Source organism: Tamandua tetradactyla, chromosome 10 (assembly GCF_023851605.1).
Source record: "Tamandua tetradactyla isolate mTamTet1 chromosome 10, mTamTet1.pri, whole genome shotgun sequence".
In the NCBI taxonomy this organism is placed as follows: Eukaryota; Metazoa; Chordata; class Mammalia; order Pilosa; family Myrmecophagidae; genus Tamandua; species Tamandua tetradactyla.
The window spans coordinates 20,160,501-20,176,446 of record NC_135336.1 but is presented as its reverse complement, the minus strand read 5'-3'; the positions used below and the strand labels follow the sequence as shown (position 1 = coordinate 20,176,446).

The window sequence follows — 15,946 nt, the reverse complement described above, 5'->3', positions numbered from 1 at the left end:
TCCAAAAAAAGTTCCAGCTCCATGATGTTATTATCAACAAACACACGTCCCTTTGACCTTCCCCTTCTAGACAACTCACCATCATGGGTGCCTGAAACTCTTCTTGTTAAAAAAGAAATGAACATAGAACTCCAGACAAAGTTTGACCCAAACTAAAAAAGAGTGAGGATTCAAATGTCTTCCATTAATGTAGACTTATCATTTCTTCTCTGAAGCAACTCTGTTTATTCACATTGAGCTTTTGAGCCATTAGAATCTGCTAGATCATTTTCTGAAAAACTATTACCAAAGCAAGTTTCTCTGATCTATTAATGCAACCATTAATCCTGATGATTTCAACTTACCAAAGTTTTGAATTTTTTTAATCTATTTTTTCCTGTTTTATAAGAGAAGCTGTTTTTGCCAGCTTTGTGACCTTTCCATATTCGATAAGCAAGTCTTCTGTGAGTTCAACCCAAGCCAATTATAAATACGAACAAAGACATTCAGAGCCTCACTCAAACTTTCCCTCCAGTAGATGTCATCGACTCTCTTAAGAAGCTTGTTTATTAAACTACTAATCTGCCTACTTGCGTGGCAGCCAATCCACACTATTTGTCTTATTCCTAAGGATGAAACTTGAAATTATCAAGAGCCTTCCTGAAGTCTAAGCATCTTGTGTGTATTACATAGTCTCATTAGATAGGTCAGCCCCCTTACTCTCCGCTGCTCCATTTTATTTATTTCCCAAAGTAAAGAGCCCCTGTTTAAGTGTTTTTCATTCATCATTCTTGAGCTTTCTTGACACACTGCACCAAACATTCTATCCGCAGATCTACAGAATTCATTTACATGGTTTTGTTTCGTTTTGGTTATATTTGCTTCCTTTTGTTTTTTACATCTGTCCCTTTAAAATCGATGTCTTCAAGGCACTGGTGCTTTTTTAAAATAAAAAAAAAATCAACTGGATTTAGTTACAGTTACAGTTGATCAAAACAACTTAAATATACTGCAAATTTTGACAAGTGTCAAAAATAAAGATTAAAATTTTACTGGAAGTGCTACTCAGTGATGTGGGGCTCCTTCCCTTGACTCCTAAATAGTTCATGTATATGGGAAATAATATTACTCACTGCTAAACAGACAGGAGTCAGCCTCTATTACATTCCTTTAAAAAAATTGTTTAAATTTAAGTACCACAAATACACAAACTTATTCACATAACAAGGAAGATGGGAATAGAAGAAGTTTTTGAACAGCCATGTTACCTTATTCTATGAATGTCCTCTGGGAAATAACAGTGAGTTATCATCAAAATAATATTTAATGATCTATCATGTGGCAACTTGATTAAACCCTGTTTCAGTTTACTAAATCTGCCAGAGTACAATACACCAGAAATGACTTGGCTTTTATAAAGGGGATTTATTAAGTTACAAGTTTATAGTTCTAAGGCCATAAAAGTGTCCAAATTAAGGCATCAGCAAGAAGATAAGAAAGAAAGGCCAATCACATCTGGGGTTTCTATGTTGGGACATAATAACGTCTACTGGCCCTTTGGTCCTGAGTTTCGTTGCTTTCAGCTCCTGGTCCCAGTAGCCTCCTCTCTGAGCCTCTGTCTTCAAGCATCTCCAAATGTCTGTTACTTGGTTTCATCTCTCTGCCTTCTGTGTCGGCTCTCTCTAGGTTCTATTTCTGTGAGCCCTGGCTTGGCACTGGGGTATCTCTCTCTGGCTATCCAAACATCTGTTGTTTGCTCTTTTAAGGACTCCAGTAAATGAATTAAGATCCACCTTGAAGGAGAGGGGGTCACAACTCATTGAAAATAATCTAATCAAAACATTATGCCCACAACTGGGTGAGTCACATCTCCATGTATCCAACCTAATCAAAAGGCCCCATCCAAACAGGCCTGTCCTAACAGGATTGGATTAGGATTAAAAGAACATGGCTTTTCTGGGGGTACATAACAGTTTCAAAACAGCACAGGCCCTCTTTCAAGTTTGTTAAAAGCAAAAGATATGGAAACCGTCTTGGAAAAAGTTTCTTCACCCAGTCATTAGAGTTCTTCATTTTCTCAACACGGGTACCATATTTTGAACTGTCTTTGTTTGGTGGGGCAAGGCACATTGCAAAATTTGGAACAGGTGAGAGACCCTTGTGTCATAAAGCAGGTAAAGGGCCATGGTGAAAGGGGAGGTGGGTAAGGATCTTTAATGAGATGGGGGTGACCCCAGAAGACCACTGCTGTCATGTAGGCAACCATGCAACTATACTTTTGTCTTCTTAAGCTGTTTCCTAGAGCCCAGGGAATAAGTCTGCTGATATCCATCTTGGCCATTGCCAGTGGCCAAGTTGCTTATGAACACCCAGAGAACATGGTTATCTATTTTTAAGGGCTCTATAATTTTTGTTTCTAATCAGATTAGATTAGTCTGGAAGAAAACTTTCCCTCCTTGTTTTTTTTTTCTGAGCACTGAAATTGACAAGGCAAGTCAGAAATGGATCGAATAGTCTGCTTTTGGCAGCAGAGACCTTAGAAAATGTGTTGGTTCCTCTCCCTTCCCACCCTGTCTGCCTCTGAGCCAGTGTCATCATCTATGTTCTCCCCACTCATACATCCCTGCTCCCACCCATAAGTCCTTGGTTTGGCACAATATATACACCTACATATTTGCATACAGTATTTCTCCACCATCATTTAATTATGTCCACTTAATTCAGATAAGGCTGAATCATTGCCCTCCATTGCTGAAGAGTCATTTGTTCCATCCATCAAATCAAAATGGATGGCTTTTTTCATATTTTCCAGAAAGGACAAGTAAGGTTCAGATCACCGAAAGTCCTGGAACAAGTTGAGGAAGACTAGATGAGAGCCAGGTTGCTTGGATTCCACCCATACTTTTCCACCTAAATGCATCCCTGTCAAGCCAAGAAGGTAGTGGCTTAAAACATCGAGTGCACAGTGTCAACTTGTGGAAGCCTTCGCCCACAATGTTGAGTAGGAATACCCAATATAAACTCCTAAAGGACTCTAGTAAGTCACAAAAGTTATCAGAAGCCCAAAACTGACAACCAATGCTAATAAGTGTGTCTTATAAATTGGGGGTGAGAACTTACCGTGTCCCCGATTTTGAGGCCCTCGCACTTCCTCTGACCAGGATAGGATACCCCATCTTGGCAGGTAGCGGTAAAGAAGAGGTTAAGATCCTCAGGTTGATCCCATACTGACAACTCCACTTTAGACCGAATACTCTGAGCAGAGAGAAGAAACAAGTCCAAGCCACTTAGTAAAGGTGACAACCAAGATGCCCTCCACACTGGTTATATGACACCTCCGTGGCTTCCTCCCTCTAACTCAGTGTAAGGCCTGGCCCAATAGCCTCTGGCTGGAAGGCCCCCACCCGAACTAAAACCCGTGAACATCCGGGCATACAGCTGTTCAAACTCAGCCAATCAGGACCTTCCCTGACAAATAAAGGACCCCCACTGCACACGGCCCCCCTGCCACGGCGGTAGCTATGCCTCCGGCCCTAAAGCATGCGAAACTCCTAACCTACCACAGGAGGCCCCGCAGTCATCGTCAGCACCCCCCACTAGTTAGCCTATATCTAACCCTGCCGCTCCTAGGGGGGGCGCAACTTCCCCAGCCGGCACCCTGAGTACCCAGACCCCGGAAGCTCACCCTGGGACAATAAAATTTTAAACTCGGACTCAGTTTCTCTGATTTCTCAGTCGGCTACCGTCTAAAACCTGACACTCAGGAGCCTTAAGTCAAGGAAAGGGCTGGTGGGCTTGACCCCCGCCCCTGCTTCTCTCCTCACCCACAAGCCATGTGGTAATCTGGCCTGAGGGCCTCTGTGAGCTCTGGGAATGGGAATGGTTTGCACCTGACTGCTGATTCCCCTCTGATATGCTATTAATTGCACCAAGGGTTATGATCTACCCCTGCTGGTCACCTCACTCTCAAGCTTCAGACATGCAGTTCCTCTAATCCTGCTCTCCAGCTTTTGGGCCTTTACATGTGCCAGGGATAATGTTCCTTTGCCAGGATGGCATTTCTCTCCTCTCCTCCCCCTGGCTAGCTCCTGATCATCCTTTAAAACTCAGTTCAGCAGGTACTTTCCCCAGAAATCCACCCAATCATTTTTTCACACCCACATTGTTTTCACATTCAGGACTGTGAAACAAGAGGAATGCCTATGTCGCCAAAAGACATGTACAAGGATGTTTATAGCAACAGTTTGCAATAGCTAAGAACTGGAAAGTATACAAATGCCATTCAAGGAAGAAAGGATAAAAAAAATTGCAGTATGTTTACATAGTAGAATACCATACAACAACAGGAATGAATGAAGCACAGCTACATGTCGTAACCCTGGATGAGTCTCACAAATACAGCATTGCCTATATGAAGCCAGGCACAGAGGTACACACTGTATGTTTCTATTTATAAGAAATTAAAAAGCAGGCAAAACGAATGGTTACCCTTGGGAGCCATGACAGCTTCTGGGGGTGCTGCTTACGTTGTTTTTTGATTTGGGTGCTGGATACACAGGAGTACTCTTTGTCGAAAATCATCACATAATTTGTGCAATTTTCTATATGTCTGTTAGTTTAAAATAATTGCCACTGAAAATCTCTAAGGATGCCACTTTGAAGACTGAGGCCAAATGAAGTAGTCAGTTTGTATTTAGGGACCATGTTTTACACATTAGCACATTCAGTGTAGCAAGATGCTTATACAACAAAGGTCCATGAAGCCCAAGACCAAATGAAAACCCTTCGGACACCTTCTCCCTTCCCAGGTGCACTCCAGGGATCCAGGGAACCGGGCTGTTGAATACAATGGCATACACAATTGCCTCTAGTTCTCAGGAGTTTTCTCTTCTTTTTCTTTTTTTTTTTTTTTTTGGCTGAGCGTGTAGTGTTAAACTTGAATAAATTAAATATGCCATTTTCCCAACAAATTAACAGCTTGTTAAATTTTTCTGCAAAAAAAAAATAGTGTCTCCCTTTGCAACAAATTTTCTCAGTGCTGTTACAACTCTAAAAATACTATCCCTCTTAAATCCATTTCCTCTTATAAGTGCCAGCTTTAACTGGTCAAGGGTCACAGAAGTATGTCTCTACACACACAGCATTCTCCTGCTGAATGTCATCAGTTTTACAGATCTGTTTTCCTCACTCAGTTGTGAATTCTAAGGACCATCTCATATTTCTTCTGGGACTTGGCACAAACTCTGATGAATGAATGGATGGAAGGACAGGTGGACAGCAGCTATGCAATTGAGCTCAGGTCTGGTAGGCAAACCTAAATAAATTTTTGAAAGAAAGTTTAAAAAAATGTTTATAATTGTGAATAAGCATGAGGATGATAAAATAGCCTATCATAAAGGAACTAGGTAAACCAGAGCTATGGAAAAATTATCTGGGAATAGCCACATGAAAAATGGGGGCCCTGAGATCTATCAACAAGATATTGGAAGGAAGCATCAGCACCCCACATCAAGACCTGTGAAGCTGCCTCCTGGAAGGGTTAATGGCAGATAAGGTAAAGGAAGAAAGAGCACTGATTTGGGACTCCAACTCTATGGTTCTGTACTACAATGGGATGAAATTGAATCACGTGTTCTATTCAGGCTATGAGACCCAAAAGCTTTAAGATCTGATCTGTAGCTGTATTATTCCTGCTTACCCCAAGAAACCAGAAACTCATAAGATATTAGAAGTGACAGGAATCATGGAGACTATTTAGTTCCGCTCTCACAATTTAAGGACGTGGGCACTGATGCCAAAGAAAAGGCCTTGTGATAGTTAATTCAGTTGTCAACTTGGCCAGGTGAAGGCACCTAGTTCTGTTGCTGTGGACATGACCCAATGGTACGTGAACCTCATCTGTTGCTCATTACATCTGCAGTCGGCTAGGAGGCGTGCCTGCTGCAATGAATGACGTTTGACTTAATTGGCTGGTGCCTAGATGAGAGAGCTCAACGTAGCACAGCCCAAGCAGCTCAGCATGCCTCATCTCAGCACTCGTAGCTCAGCCCAGGCCTTAGGAGATGCAGAAAGAAGTCACCCCGGGGAACGTTGTTGGAACCCAGAGGCCTAGAGAGAAGGCCAGCAGAGACCATCCTGTGCCTTCCCATGTAAGAACCTCCGTGGAAAGTTAGCTGCCTTTCCTCTGAAGAACTAACAAAATAAACCCCCTTTTATTAAAAGCCGATCTGTCTCTGGTGTGTTGCATTCCCGCAGCTGACAAACCAGAACAGGCTTCATTCAGGGCCACATAGGCAGGCCCAGAATCAAGCTTTCTTACCACCCCCCATGTCCTTTCTAACCATTGCACCCAACATACACTTCTCCCTTTGGAAATGGGTTCTTTAGTCTTGGAAAGCGAGAATTGGCCCAGCCTATGGTGATATTATCTACGTTGTAAAGGTTGGTCTCCCCCAAAAGACCATGAGTTCCTAGAGGGCAGGAACTTTGTTCATTGTTTTATTCCCAAGGTGTAGCATGATGCCTGACACACATTAGGCCTGCAATATATATTTAACAAACAACAAAAAATTTATGAATGAAGTACAAAGGATCAAAGGCAAAGGAAATGCAGTTTTCAGGTATGAAGACTTTTATGTGCAATTCCTGAAATTCAATGAACCCCCACCAGATTTGCCCTTGAAGATGATTCCTTACTCCTCATCCTAGGAAAAGGAGACAACGTCAAGAATGTCAGAAGCTTAAAGGGTATTAAATACTTAGTTCAGACTAGGTCACATCTGCCGTTGCTTTAGCTCAGACCAGCCATAGACTTTATGGAAACAACAAAAGGGAAACATGTGCTTCACTAGGGGAGAATATACCCTAGCTTCTAATGTCACCTTCAAGCTGCAACAATAGTGGTTTCCAGCTCACTTTGTTCTTTCCCACTCTAAACCGAGGCGCTGAGATTTCTCCCTGAATTCTATCCCCCTTTTCTCGATGCTACATGAGGCTGGTGTCTTCTGTATGGACCCAGAGCCCTGCTGCTGAGCTCTGGAAGGGAACCATCCCCCTACACTTACTGTAGAGAAAAGCACCATAATGCTAAACTCCCTCGGGATGGCTTGGTGAGTTCTCACAATGACGAATTTGGCACAGCAAGTAAAATTTATAAATCAAGGGCCAGAGTTGAAGATTACAACAATCCAAATGTTGTATACAACAGATTTGATTCTACAAGACATTAAATACACCCTTTCCATCCTGCTTTCCTTGGCCTAGCAAGATACCACAGTGATTTTTTCTGTTATAGATATTCCAAGCAAAATCTTTTCAGGAAGTCTCCACAAATCATTTGCCAGCACTCTAGAGGAAGTAGATGTGAACACCCAACTTTCATCATGCGTTACATGACTCATAAAATATACTGAGAGTCACTTAGACTTGAGAAAGTGATACAGTGAAATGCAAAGGGTCAAGTTACAGCTGTGATTTAACCCTGGCAGGTGAGCAGAGCAGGTGAAAGGTCAAACAGAGCTAACCAGAGCCTCTGCTGCTGGCCAAAGTTCATACCCCACCAGAGGCCTGTGCCAGACTCTAACCCCAGGAAAAGGACAATGAGGCTGAACCCTAGACCTGGGCCTTCCTACTTGCCAGAAAACAGCAGCTAGGGAAATGGGTAGTAACTGATGTAGAGCACAAACATACCCCCACAATGGCTTCAGACAACTAGACTTTGTTCCAGGTACCTTGCCATTTCACATTTCTATATATGATACATTTCTTTTAAATTTCCACTGAAGGGAAGAGAAGTAATAAGGAATTACTAATGGTCACAAGGAAACTTTCTGGAGTGATGAGCATTTTTATCTTGATGATCAGTGTGGTTTTATGGGTGTGTACGTGGTGTGTATGTGTATATATATCAAAACTTAAATTGTACACTTTAAACTTATATGGTTTATTGTGAGTTAATTATATCTTAATAAAGCCATTTTTAAAAATTTCCCAAGAACTTCACAGCCATTGTTGATAGAATTAAAATAAGGGCCCAATTTTAGAATGTAAATTTTAAGTATTCATGCATAAGTTATATTTCATTTCATAACACTTTTTTTTTAAAAATAAGAACCAGTGTAACTCATGTAGTCAAGCTACAATACTGATTTTTTGCATTTCTTCGGGGGATACATCCCAAGTTCCAAATGCTGCTCCAGCCTGGAAACAATCCTATCCTCTACTCATCCTTGGGACCGACTGCCTTAGCGGCAGGGAGGACTCCCCACTCCCCTTCTTCCCTCTGCCTACCACACAGGGAATTTCCCCCTTCCTGTTCCCTGACCCCATAGTCCCTGGATTTCTATTAAGAAAACAAATTTATATATAATTGAGGACTCACTATATATAAGAATTTCTCAGGGCAAATGCAAAGTATCTCAGAGAAAGAACAGCACGCGGCATTTGCAAGGTCCCAGCCAGGGAGCCAATAATGATGCTTCCTGTTCCGCTGGTTTTTAGCAGGTACTGTGAGGTTGGATATGCAAAAATACTCAGCCACAGAAAGCACGGACTGAGGAGAGTGCTCTGTCCAACCCTGGGAATGCCGGCCAGGTCTGTGGAACTGAGCATCACCAAGCCCGCCGCATTGTTATTTAAACCACAGAGAGCAGAGGGCCAGAAACTCGGTCTCCCTGGGCTCCGGGGTCTGGGTTCTGAGACGGTCACAGGCTTTGGTGAGGATTTAAAGGGCTAAGGTCAAAGATCAGCAAAGAGGATATTAGATGTGTGGAGGGATAGGGGAGGTAGGGAGTGGAGCTGGGGAGGAGAAAGAAGTCTTCAGTTTCCCTCAAGAGGAAGTTCAGGAGTGAGTAAGAATCAGAGAATTCATGAGAGGAAGAAGATACTTAACTGTGACAGAAGATGGTGGGGGCAGGGAAAAAGGGAGAAGGAAGGGAAAACTAGCTGAAAATCCTCACTGCTGTCCAATCAGGTCCGGGAGACTAAATGAGGGTTACTCACACCCCAAACTCTAGGGGTCCCCAGCGGCAAGGACAACCTGATGCTTCAATTCTAAGCAGTATTTGGTAACTCAGAACAAGCCACACCAGCAGGTTGACAAAGTCAACCCTAGAAAATGCCACAGTGGTTATATAGGTTCACAGCCTAGCCCACAAGGTCTATTTAACATATGTTTAGGACCAATGATGCTATTTAAACTATGTTCATCTTTTGCATAACTTTATTTTAGTAGGAAGAGGTACTCTGAATTTCAGTTTGGGAATTAGCTGGCCCCTTGAAGGGTTGGGTGGGCACTGGAAACTGCAACCCCTTAGGGGCTTAGCAGGGAGGGTGCAGCTGAAGGTACACTTCCCAGCACAAGAAAGATGCTGGCCATTTCCCTGAGAGATGGTATGTCTGTGGTAAGCACTTCTTGAGTGTTACACGTTGAGGGGCAGCAGGGTAGGAAAGAAGTGGCTGCTAAACCATGTGTGTCTGTAATTGCTTGCAATTTCTATACTAGAGCCAAGTTAAAACGGCACAGTATTTAACAGGCCCACTCGGGGTACCTCTGAAAGGACATGGTGGCAATCAGATCTTAACGGTGTAGGCACAAGACCTATTGTTAATTGCTCTCGGATTCTTCTATGCCATTTTAGTCTGCTCCTCTATGCTGAGCTCCAAGAGCCCTGAGGCATTTCAACGTTCTGCACACCAGGAGGCCAGGTCAGTGTGCCTGCTTCTCATTTCTCTCCTCGCTGCTACGGCCAACAGATGCCCTCCTTGCCCCAGTCGGGGAGCTCAGTGCAGGATTGGCTTAAGGTCTGGCAGGACTTCAGGTATCACAGCAGACAGAACCAGCTCCACTGGCCTTCGTCTCACAGAGCCATTCCCTGGCTCACTGGAATCCGTTTACACCCAGAGGCAAGATCCCAGAGGTGAGGGGGAGTCCAGTGTATGGAACAGGATGCACTTCTCTAACCACAACCTGAGCGAAGGAAGGTGCCAAACCCAAGAGGAGGGAGAGGGGAGGCAGAGCCAAGGACACCAGCACAGTCTCAGGGGAACAGGTAGAGGGCAGAGGGCAGTGAGAAGAAATCAGTCTTACATTGTATGCATTGATGATCAGCTGAATGATATTTTTGGAGTCGCCATGTAAAATCTCCACTGTTGTTCCAGGTATCAGTGCTGTGAAATTCTTGAGGGGAAAAAAAAAAAACAAATAAACCCATTTTGCCCTTCTACACCGCCAAAGGGTAACACTGCTATACTGAGCTAGAGCAGTAAGGCTCCCTGAACACTGTATTCTGCCATTCTTCTCATCACATAAATTGGAGACGAAGCCACAGAAGGGGACTGAGACATGAATGAATGGTACCCTCCCAAGAATTTCTGGATATCAATGAGTGAAGTCCTGTGGCAAAGCAGGCAACCGTGAAGGGACGTCTCTTTTTTCTCTCATTTGTACCAACTCTTAGGTATGTGCACTTACAACAGTGACAGAAACACCCCGATGCTCACCACCGCCAGCCTGCCTGGGACTGGATGGGCATCCTCGCTGAGGGAGGACTATATGTTCTGAGGAATGATGGCGGAAGCCAAGGTGGGTCTCTTCCTTTCATGACATCAGAAGCAGACCCAACACAGTCCGCGCAATTGATTCCTCATTATTTTTAAATAGTGATTTTTAATTTGCTATCTTCCACGAAACAAACAAAAACCCCACAACAATCCTCATCTAAAACTGATTCAGACTAAAAGGAGACAAGAGGGGAGCAGACCGCAAGAGTAAGTAGCATTTCATCAGTGATAAACTAGGGCAGGAGCAATGGAAAAGCATAATCTGACAGAGATTCTTGGGTGGATATTTAAGAGCAGTAGGGAGAGGGAACGAAACCTGGGTGTTCTGGGCCAGTGGGAAGGCATGGGACGGGGGTGGGGGTGGGAGTCCTGATCTCATCATAATCTGTCAATTTAAAGAATATCAGGGGTGAGCTGGGTTTTACATTAGCTCATTAAGCTCATTACCTTAAATGAGCACTCACTGCACAACTAAGATGAGAGTTCAAGTTCAAAATATGACTGGCCCATGGCTGTGGGAAACAGCACATCCACCAGGGGAGTTATAATGAATGGCCCATGGGATGACCTGAGAAAAGTCTCCTTTAGACAGATAGATTCGTACATAGACTGCTACAGTCAGTCAAGACATTTATTGTTTTCTTTGGGAATTCCTCCTCCAGACTAACCCACTGACCACCCAAAGTCCCCCTAGTCACCCCCACCCCCATACTCTGAGAATAAGGCATACTAATCTGTAGAATAGAATTATTGATATAGCCTATATGTTACTTCTGGGCATTTTCATTTTATATTTTCCTTCCCTATTAGTGCATGTCCCTGTGTTTCCCTGTTATTATCTGTAAAATGGGAATTTATATAGTTTCTAAGGTTTTTCTCAGGATCAAATTAGACAAGGTGTGTTTAAATTCCTTGTAAAGGTATACAACGCTATTTGAATGTTCAACGGTTTCCTTAATGCATTATTTTCCACTAGATCAAAGCAGGACTATATTCCATCCCTCTTCTGGATTGCCCCTCATATACACAGCAGGGCTATTAACACTCCTCAGCTCCCCCACATTCTAATCTCCCATTCATATTAGGGTCAGGCCACCTCCCTCCCTCCAGGCATACCTTATAGAGCATATAATGGTTTTTTGTCACTGCAAAGATGAGGTTGATGTTGTTCTCAGCCAATTTCTCTCCAAGCAAGGCAAGGGATGGATAATCCTAGGCCCAAGGCAAAAAAGTCAAAGTGAAACATTTCTATCAGGGTGAGATACCAGCAACTGGCTCCAACATGCACTCAGCAGCTCATAACTTGCCAAGAAAAACATCTTCCCTTTAGGTGATTCCTTAAAAACAAGGCTCCAAAAACAAAACAAAACAAAACAAAATAAAAAACAGGCTCCCTGGGAAGCACTGCAACTAAGGAAACATGTAGAGGAGACCCTCAAGAAAAGGACCCTTTGGCATCTATCGAACTAGATTCACTCCTCCCACCCCACCCAAGCCATACCTGGTCTGAGCCTACCTCTTTTCAGGAGGGAAGAGGAACAGTGGGAGGCCCCCAGAATAATCACCACTCCGTCCTACCATCTAGCACCAGCACCTGCTTACTTTCCCTCTCTTCTCTGACTTTTCCTCCCAATCTCCTTGCCCTATATTCTTTTCCCCCTGCCCAATGGTTAGGCCTATCAATGTCTCATAGGCCCTGCTCAGTTCTGCTCACAGCTCAGAATGGGCAGGAGAGGCTGTGGACCTCTGGACTAAAGGTCTGGCCTTGGGGCACACTGGGAGGAGGAGGCTGAGAGGCAGTTCAGCAATGTCCTTAGGATTTTAGGGGCTAATGATAGGTACAGGGGTATCCAGATATAGGGGGCCTGTAGTCATGAGGTCTTCTTCCAGACTCTGTAAGTCTTGGATGGTATGGAAGGCTATGACCACCTTCTGAAATGGAGAAAATGGGCTTATCTAGCAAAGAAAATTGGAAAGAATTCTCCTCTAGGCCAGACATTAGAAAGGGTCTGAGAAGAAAGAGGGGGATAGATTCTTGAGAAAAAACAGTGCAGAGTAAGTGTGCCAAGAGCTTGATAATTATTGGGTCTGGATGATGGTATGTGGGAATTTATTTTACTGGCCTATTATTGTATATGTTTGCACTTCGCCATAAATTCTTTTTAATTACATGGCTGTAGTCATAGAATATTGGAAGTGGAAGCCCTTAGGGCCTCCTATTCCACACAGGATGCCCTGCAGCATTCCTGACAGATTTGGCCAGCTTCTTCAGGAACCCATCCACTGACAGGGAATGCATGACTTCAGGGAGCCCATTTCCAGAAGTCAGTAAGTTGTATCTTAGCTTGTCTTGCCCTATAACTTCTATCCCAGTTCTGACTTCTGCAGGGCACAGTCTCTGCCCTCCTGTATGATCAACTCTTCCTACGAAAATTGTAGATCTGGGGTCATTTCTTTCCTTGACTAAATACACCTAGTTTGGTACACAATGACAGAAGGATGAACTGGTAATAGAAATCCCTGAGAAATGTTCTATGTTAATGAAGAGTTCTGGAAACCCAAGTGGAGAAGATGGAATAAGGAAATCCAATCCCAAGAATGGATCAGAAGTCAAAAGAACAGAAAGCCAGAGGAAGGTTTGGATGGCAGAATGAGCACCTACCTGAATCACTGGTAGGTCACACGGAGGGGCGCTGGGGAGCCCAAGGCCCACCCTTACCACCTGATTGGATGTAGGAGCCCCACCCTCACCATCTGGTAGGACACAGGAGCCTTGTCCTCACCATCAGGTTGGACACAGAGGCCCAAGTCCTGCCCCCAACATCCAGCTGGACACAGGAACCAAGCCCCACCCCCACTATCTGGTTGGACACAGCAGCCAGAGCTCCGCCCTCACCATCTGGTTGGACACAGTGTACTCATTGGCCTCATTCAGGTGGCACTGGCCATCGTGGGGCTGCACCAGGCCCCCCAGCTTTCCATCCAGTGCGATGTGGGGCACATCATCTGTTGTAAACACCAGCAAGTGTAGTGCATCCTTTCGCCAGCCAATCTTCTCCTGAAAGACAGAGGTCAATGGGAGACAAATGCCTTCCTGGCTGCTGCCCAAGCCTATGCTGGGACATCACACAAGGCAATGGCCCAACTCTAGAAGTCACGGAATGAATCAAAGGCATTCTTTTTTTTTTATTTTTATTTTTTTATCATCACATAGTTGTAGATCCATCATCATGATCATTTCTTAGAACATGTGATCAATTCAGAAAAAGAAATAAAAAGAAAACAGAAAAAAATTCATACATACCATACCCCTTGCCCCTCCCTTTCATTGATCACTAGCATTTCAATCTACTAAATTTATTTTAACATTTGTTTCCCCTGTTATTTATTTATTTTTAATTCATACGTTTTACTAGTCTGTCCATAAGGTAGATAAAAGAAGCATCAGACATAAGGTTTTCACACTCACACAGTCACATTGAGAAAGCTATATCATTACACAATCATCTTCAAGAAACATGGCTACTGGAACACAGCTCTACATTTTCAGGCAGTTTCAAAGGCATTCTTGCTGTGTGTACCTGGGCCATAATCCTGAAACCACAGGAGAGGGATTCCACAGAAGCTCAAAATAGAAACAGCTTGGTTGAGGGGAGCCTAAACCCACAGAGACAAATCACCAGGCCTTTGTCCACACCTTATGTGCCTGGATCCTCCTCCCTGCAGCCCTTCATACAGATACTCCCTTCCTTGCTCCTCTAAATTACACCTGAACTCTTCCCCTTTTAGGCTCATCTGTTATGCCATCCCTGGAACAAACTTTAACCCACCAACCTTCCCATCAACACTTTCTGGCTGGCTGTGCTTGTCTAAGATGATGGTTAAATGTATATTTCAGTCCTCACATGAGGCAAGAAGCTCTCAGAATAACTCCAATTGGTGTATCTGTTTTTGGAAGATTTGGTGAAATCTGCCATCTATTCTGGTTGAAGGGTTAGGATCCAAATCACTCCAGTCATTAACTGGTCAAACAGATTAGGTCTCTAATTCCATTACAATTTCACTGTGTGGTGTTTATCCATTCTTTGGACTGAGGCACAGCCAAACACAGCCTCTAATGCACAGGAAGGACTGTATTTCTCATGTTCAGCCACTGTGGCCTCAACACTACACAAAATCCTTTTAGTCATTATTATTATGAGCAGCTAGACCCTGATACAGAGCAATACAAATTGGAATACCGTTGCCCTCATACTGTTAATGTGAAAGGGTGTCCTGAAATGTGCTGGTAACAGGGTGACTATATGAAGGATTTAAACATTGCCAAGAGCGTATTCTATGTTGCAATTGGAGATGGCCACAGACTTTACACAGTAAAAGCTACTGCTCTCTTATGGCAGATGAGGGGTTGAGGGTATCACCCTCTCCCACTTATCACCATAATGATGACACAGCAGCCTTAAAGAGCTATGATAGTTTCTCACTTGTTCCAGGAGCGGGATGGTAATAAAAGAATAAGTAACAAAATATCAGAGCAGCACAAGGAAGTAAGGGTTCGAAAGAAGCCAGCAAGGACCAAAAGCCAAGAGACTGACCACAGGCAAAACACTTCATGCTTTGGGGAATCCATTTCCCAGACACACAACATTCATCCGACAATTAACCACCAATCTCCTTCTGAGTACTAGGCCCACGGAAGGCACTCAGGCTACAGAAAGAGCTTGTTCTGACCTTGAGGAACTTATAGTTAAATGCACAGACAGAATCTTATAGTTAAATGCAGAGACAGAATGAAAACAGCAACTTCAGCACCATTATAAGTGCACTAATGAAGGTAAATACAGTGTATATGCAGCCTGGGAGAGGGAAGGAGAGAAGGGCTTCCTAGAGATGAAGGATGAGGAGGATGGATTCTACCTCTTCAAGGAAGCTGGAAGGAGAGATAAGGAGGGAGAAGGCAAAGGGGGTGGGGAGAACATTCCAGGCATTCCAAAGTAATAGCACTTATAAAGGCACAGAGGGGAAAAGAGCACAATGAGAAGACAGGGGCACATTTTAGGGACCTGGAGAAAGAAACCTAGAAGAAGCCATGGTAAAACTAATTTATGGTGTTAGAGGTCAGGACAGCAGTAAACTTTGTGGGAGGGGTGGGAGGAGTGATAAATAGGAAACGTCACAGGCGGCATCGGGGGTACCCGTAATGTTCTATTCCTTGACCTGGTATCCTCACCTTGTGGAAAATTATCTAGATGCATAGTTATATCTAGTTTTCTGTGTGTATATTATTCTTTGATACAGAGTTCTTTAACCTTCCAAATAAGTAAAGCAAATACATTATGAGCCACAGTGTTTGCAAGGTTGGGAAATAAAGTGCAATCAAGAGAGACTGTAAATCAGCAGGATTTTT

At 43.6% G+C, this 15,946-nt stretch overlaps 1 protein-coding gene across 3 annotated transcripts in view; it reads right to left on the bottom strand.

The window, feature by feature from the left end:
- Positions 1–15,946, bottom strand: part of ITGB5 (integrin subunit beta 5) — a 160,108-nt gene that overhangs the window by 62,853 nt on the left and 81,309 nt on the right. For all 3 annotated transcript variants that reach the window (XM_077118093.1, XM_077118092.1, XM_077118091.1), the window contains exons 6-9: positions 13,436–13,597; positions 11,656–11,751; positions 10,067–10,156; positions 3,100–3,234 (exon numbers count right to left, since the gene is read on the bottom strand). In XM_077118093.1, the coding sequence (XP_076974208.1) occupies positions 3,100–3,234; positions 10,067–10,156; positions 11,656–11,751; positions 13,436–13,597 (483 nt within the window). The remainder of the gene's footprint in view (positions 1–3,099; positions 3,235–10,066; positions 10,157–11,655; positions 11,752–13,435; positions 13,598–15,946) is intronic.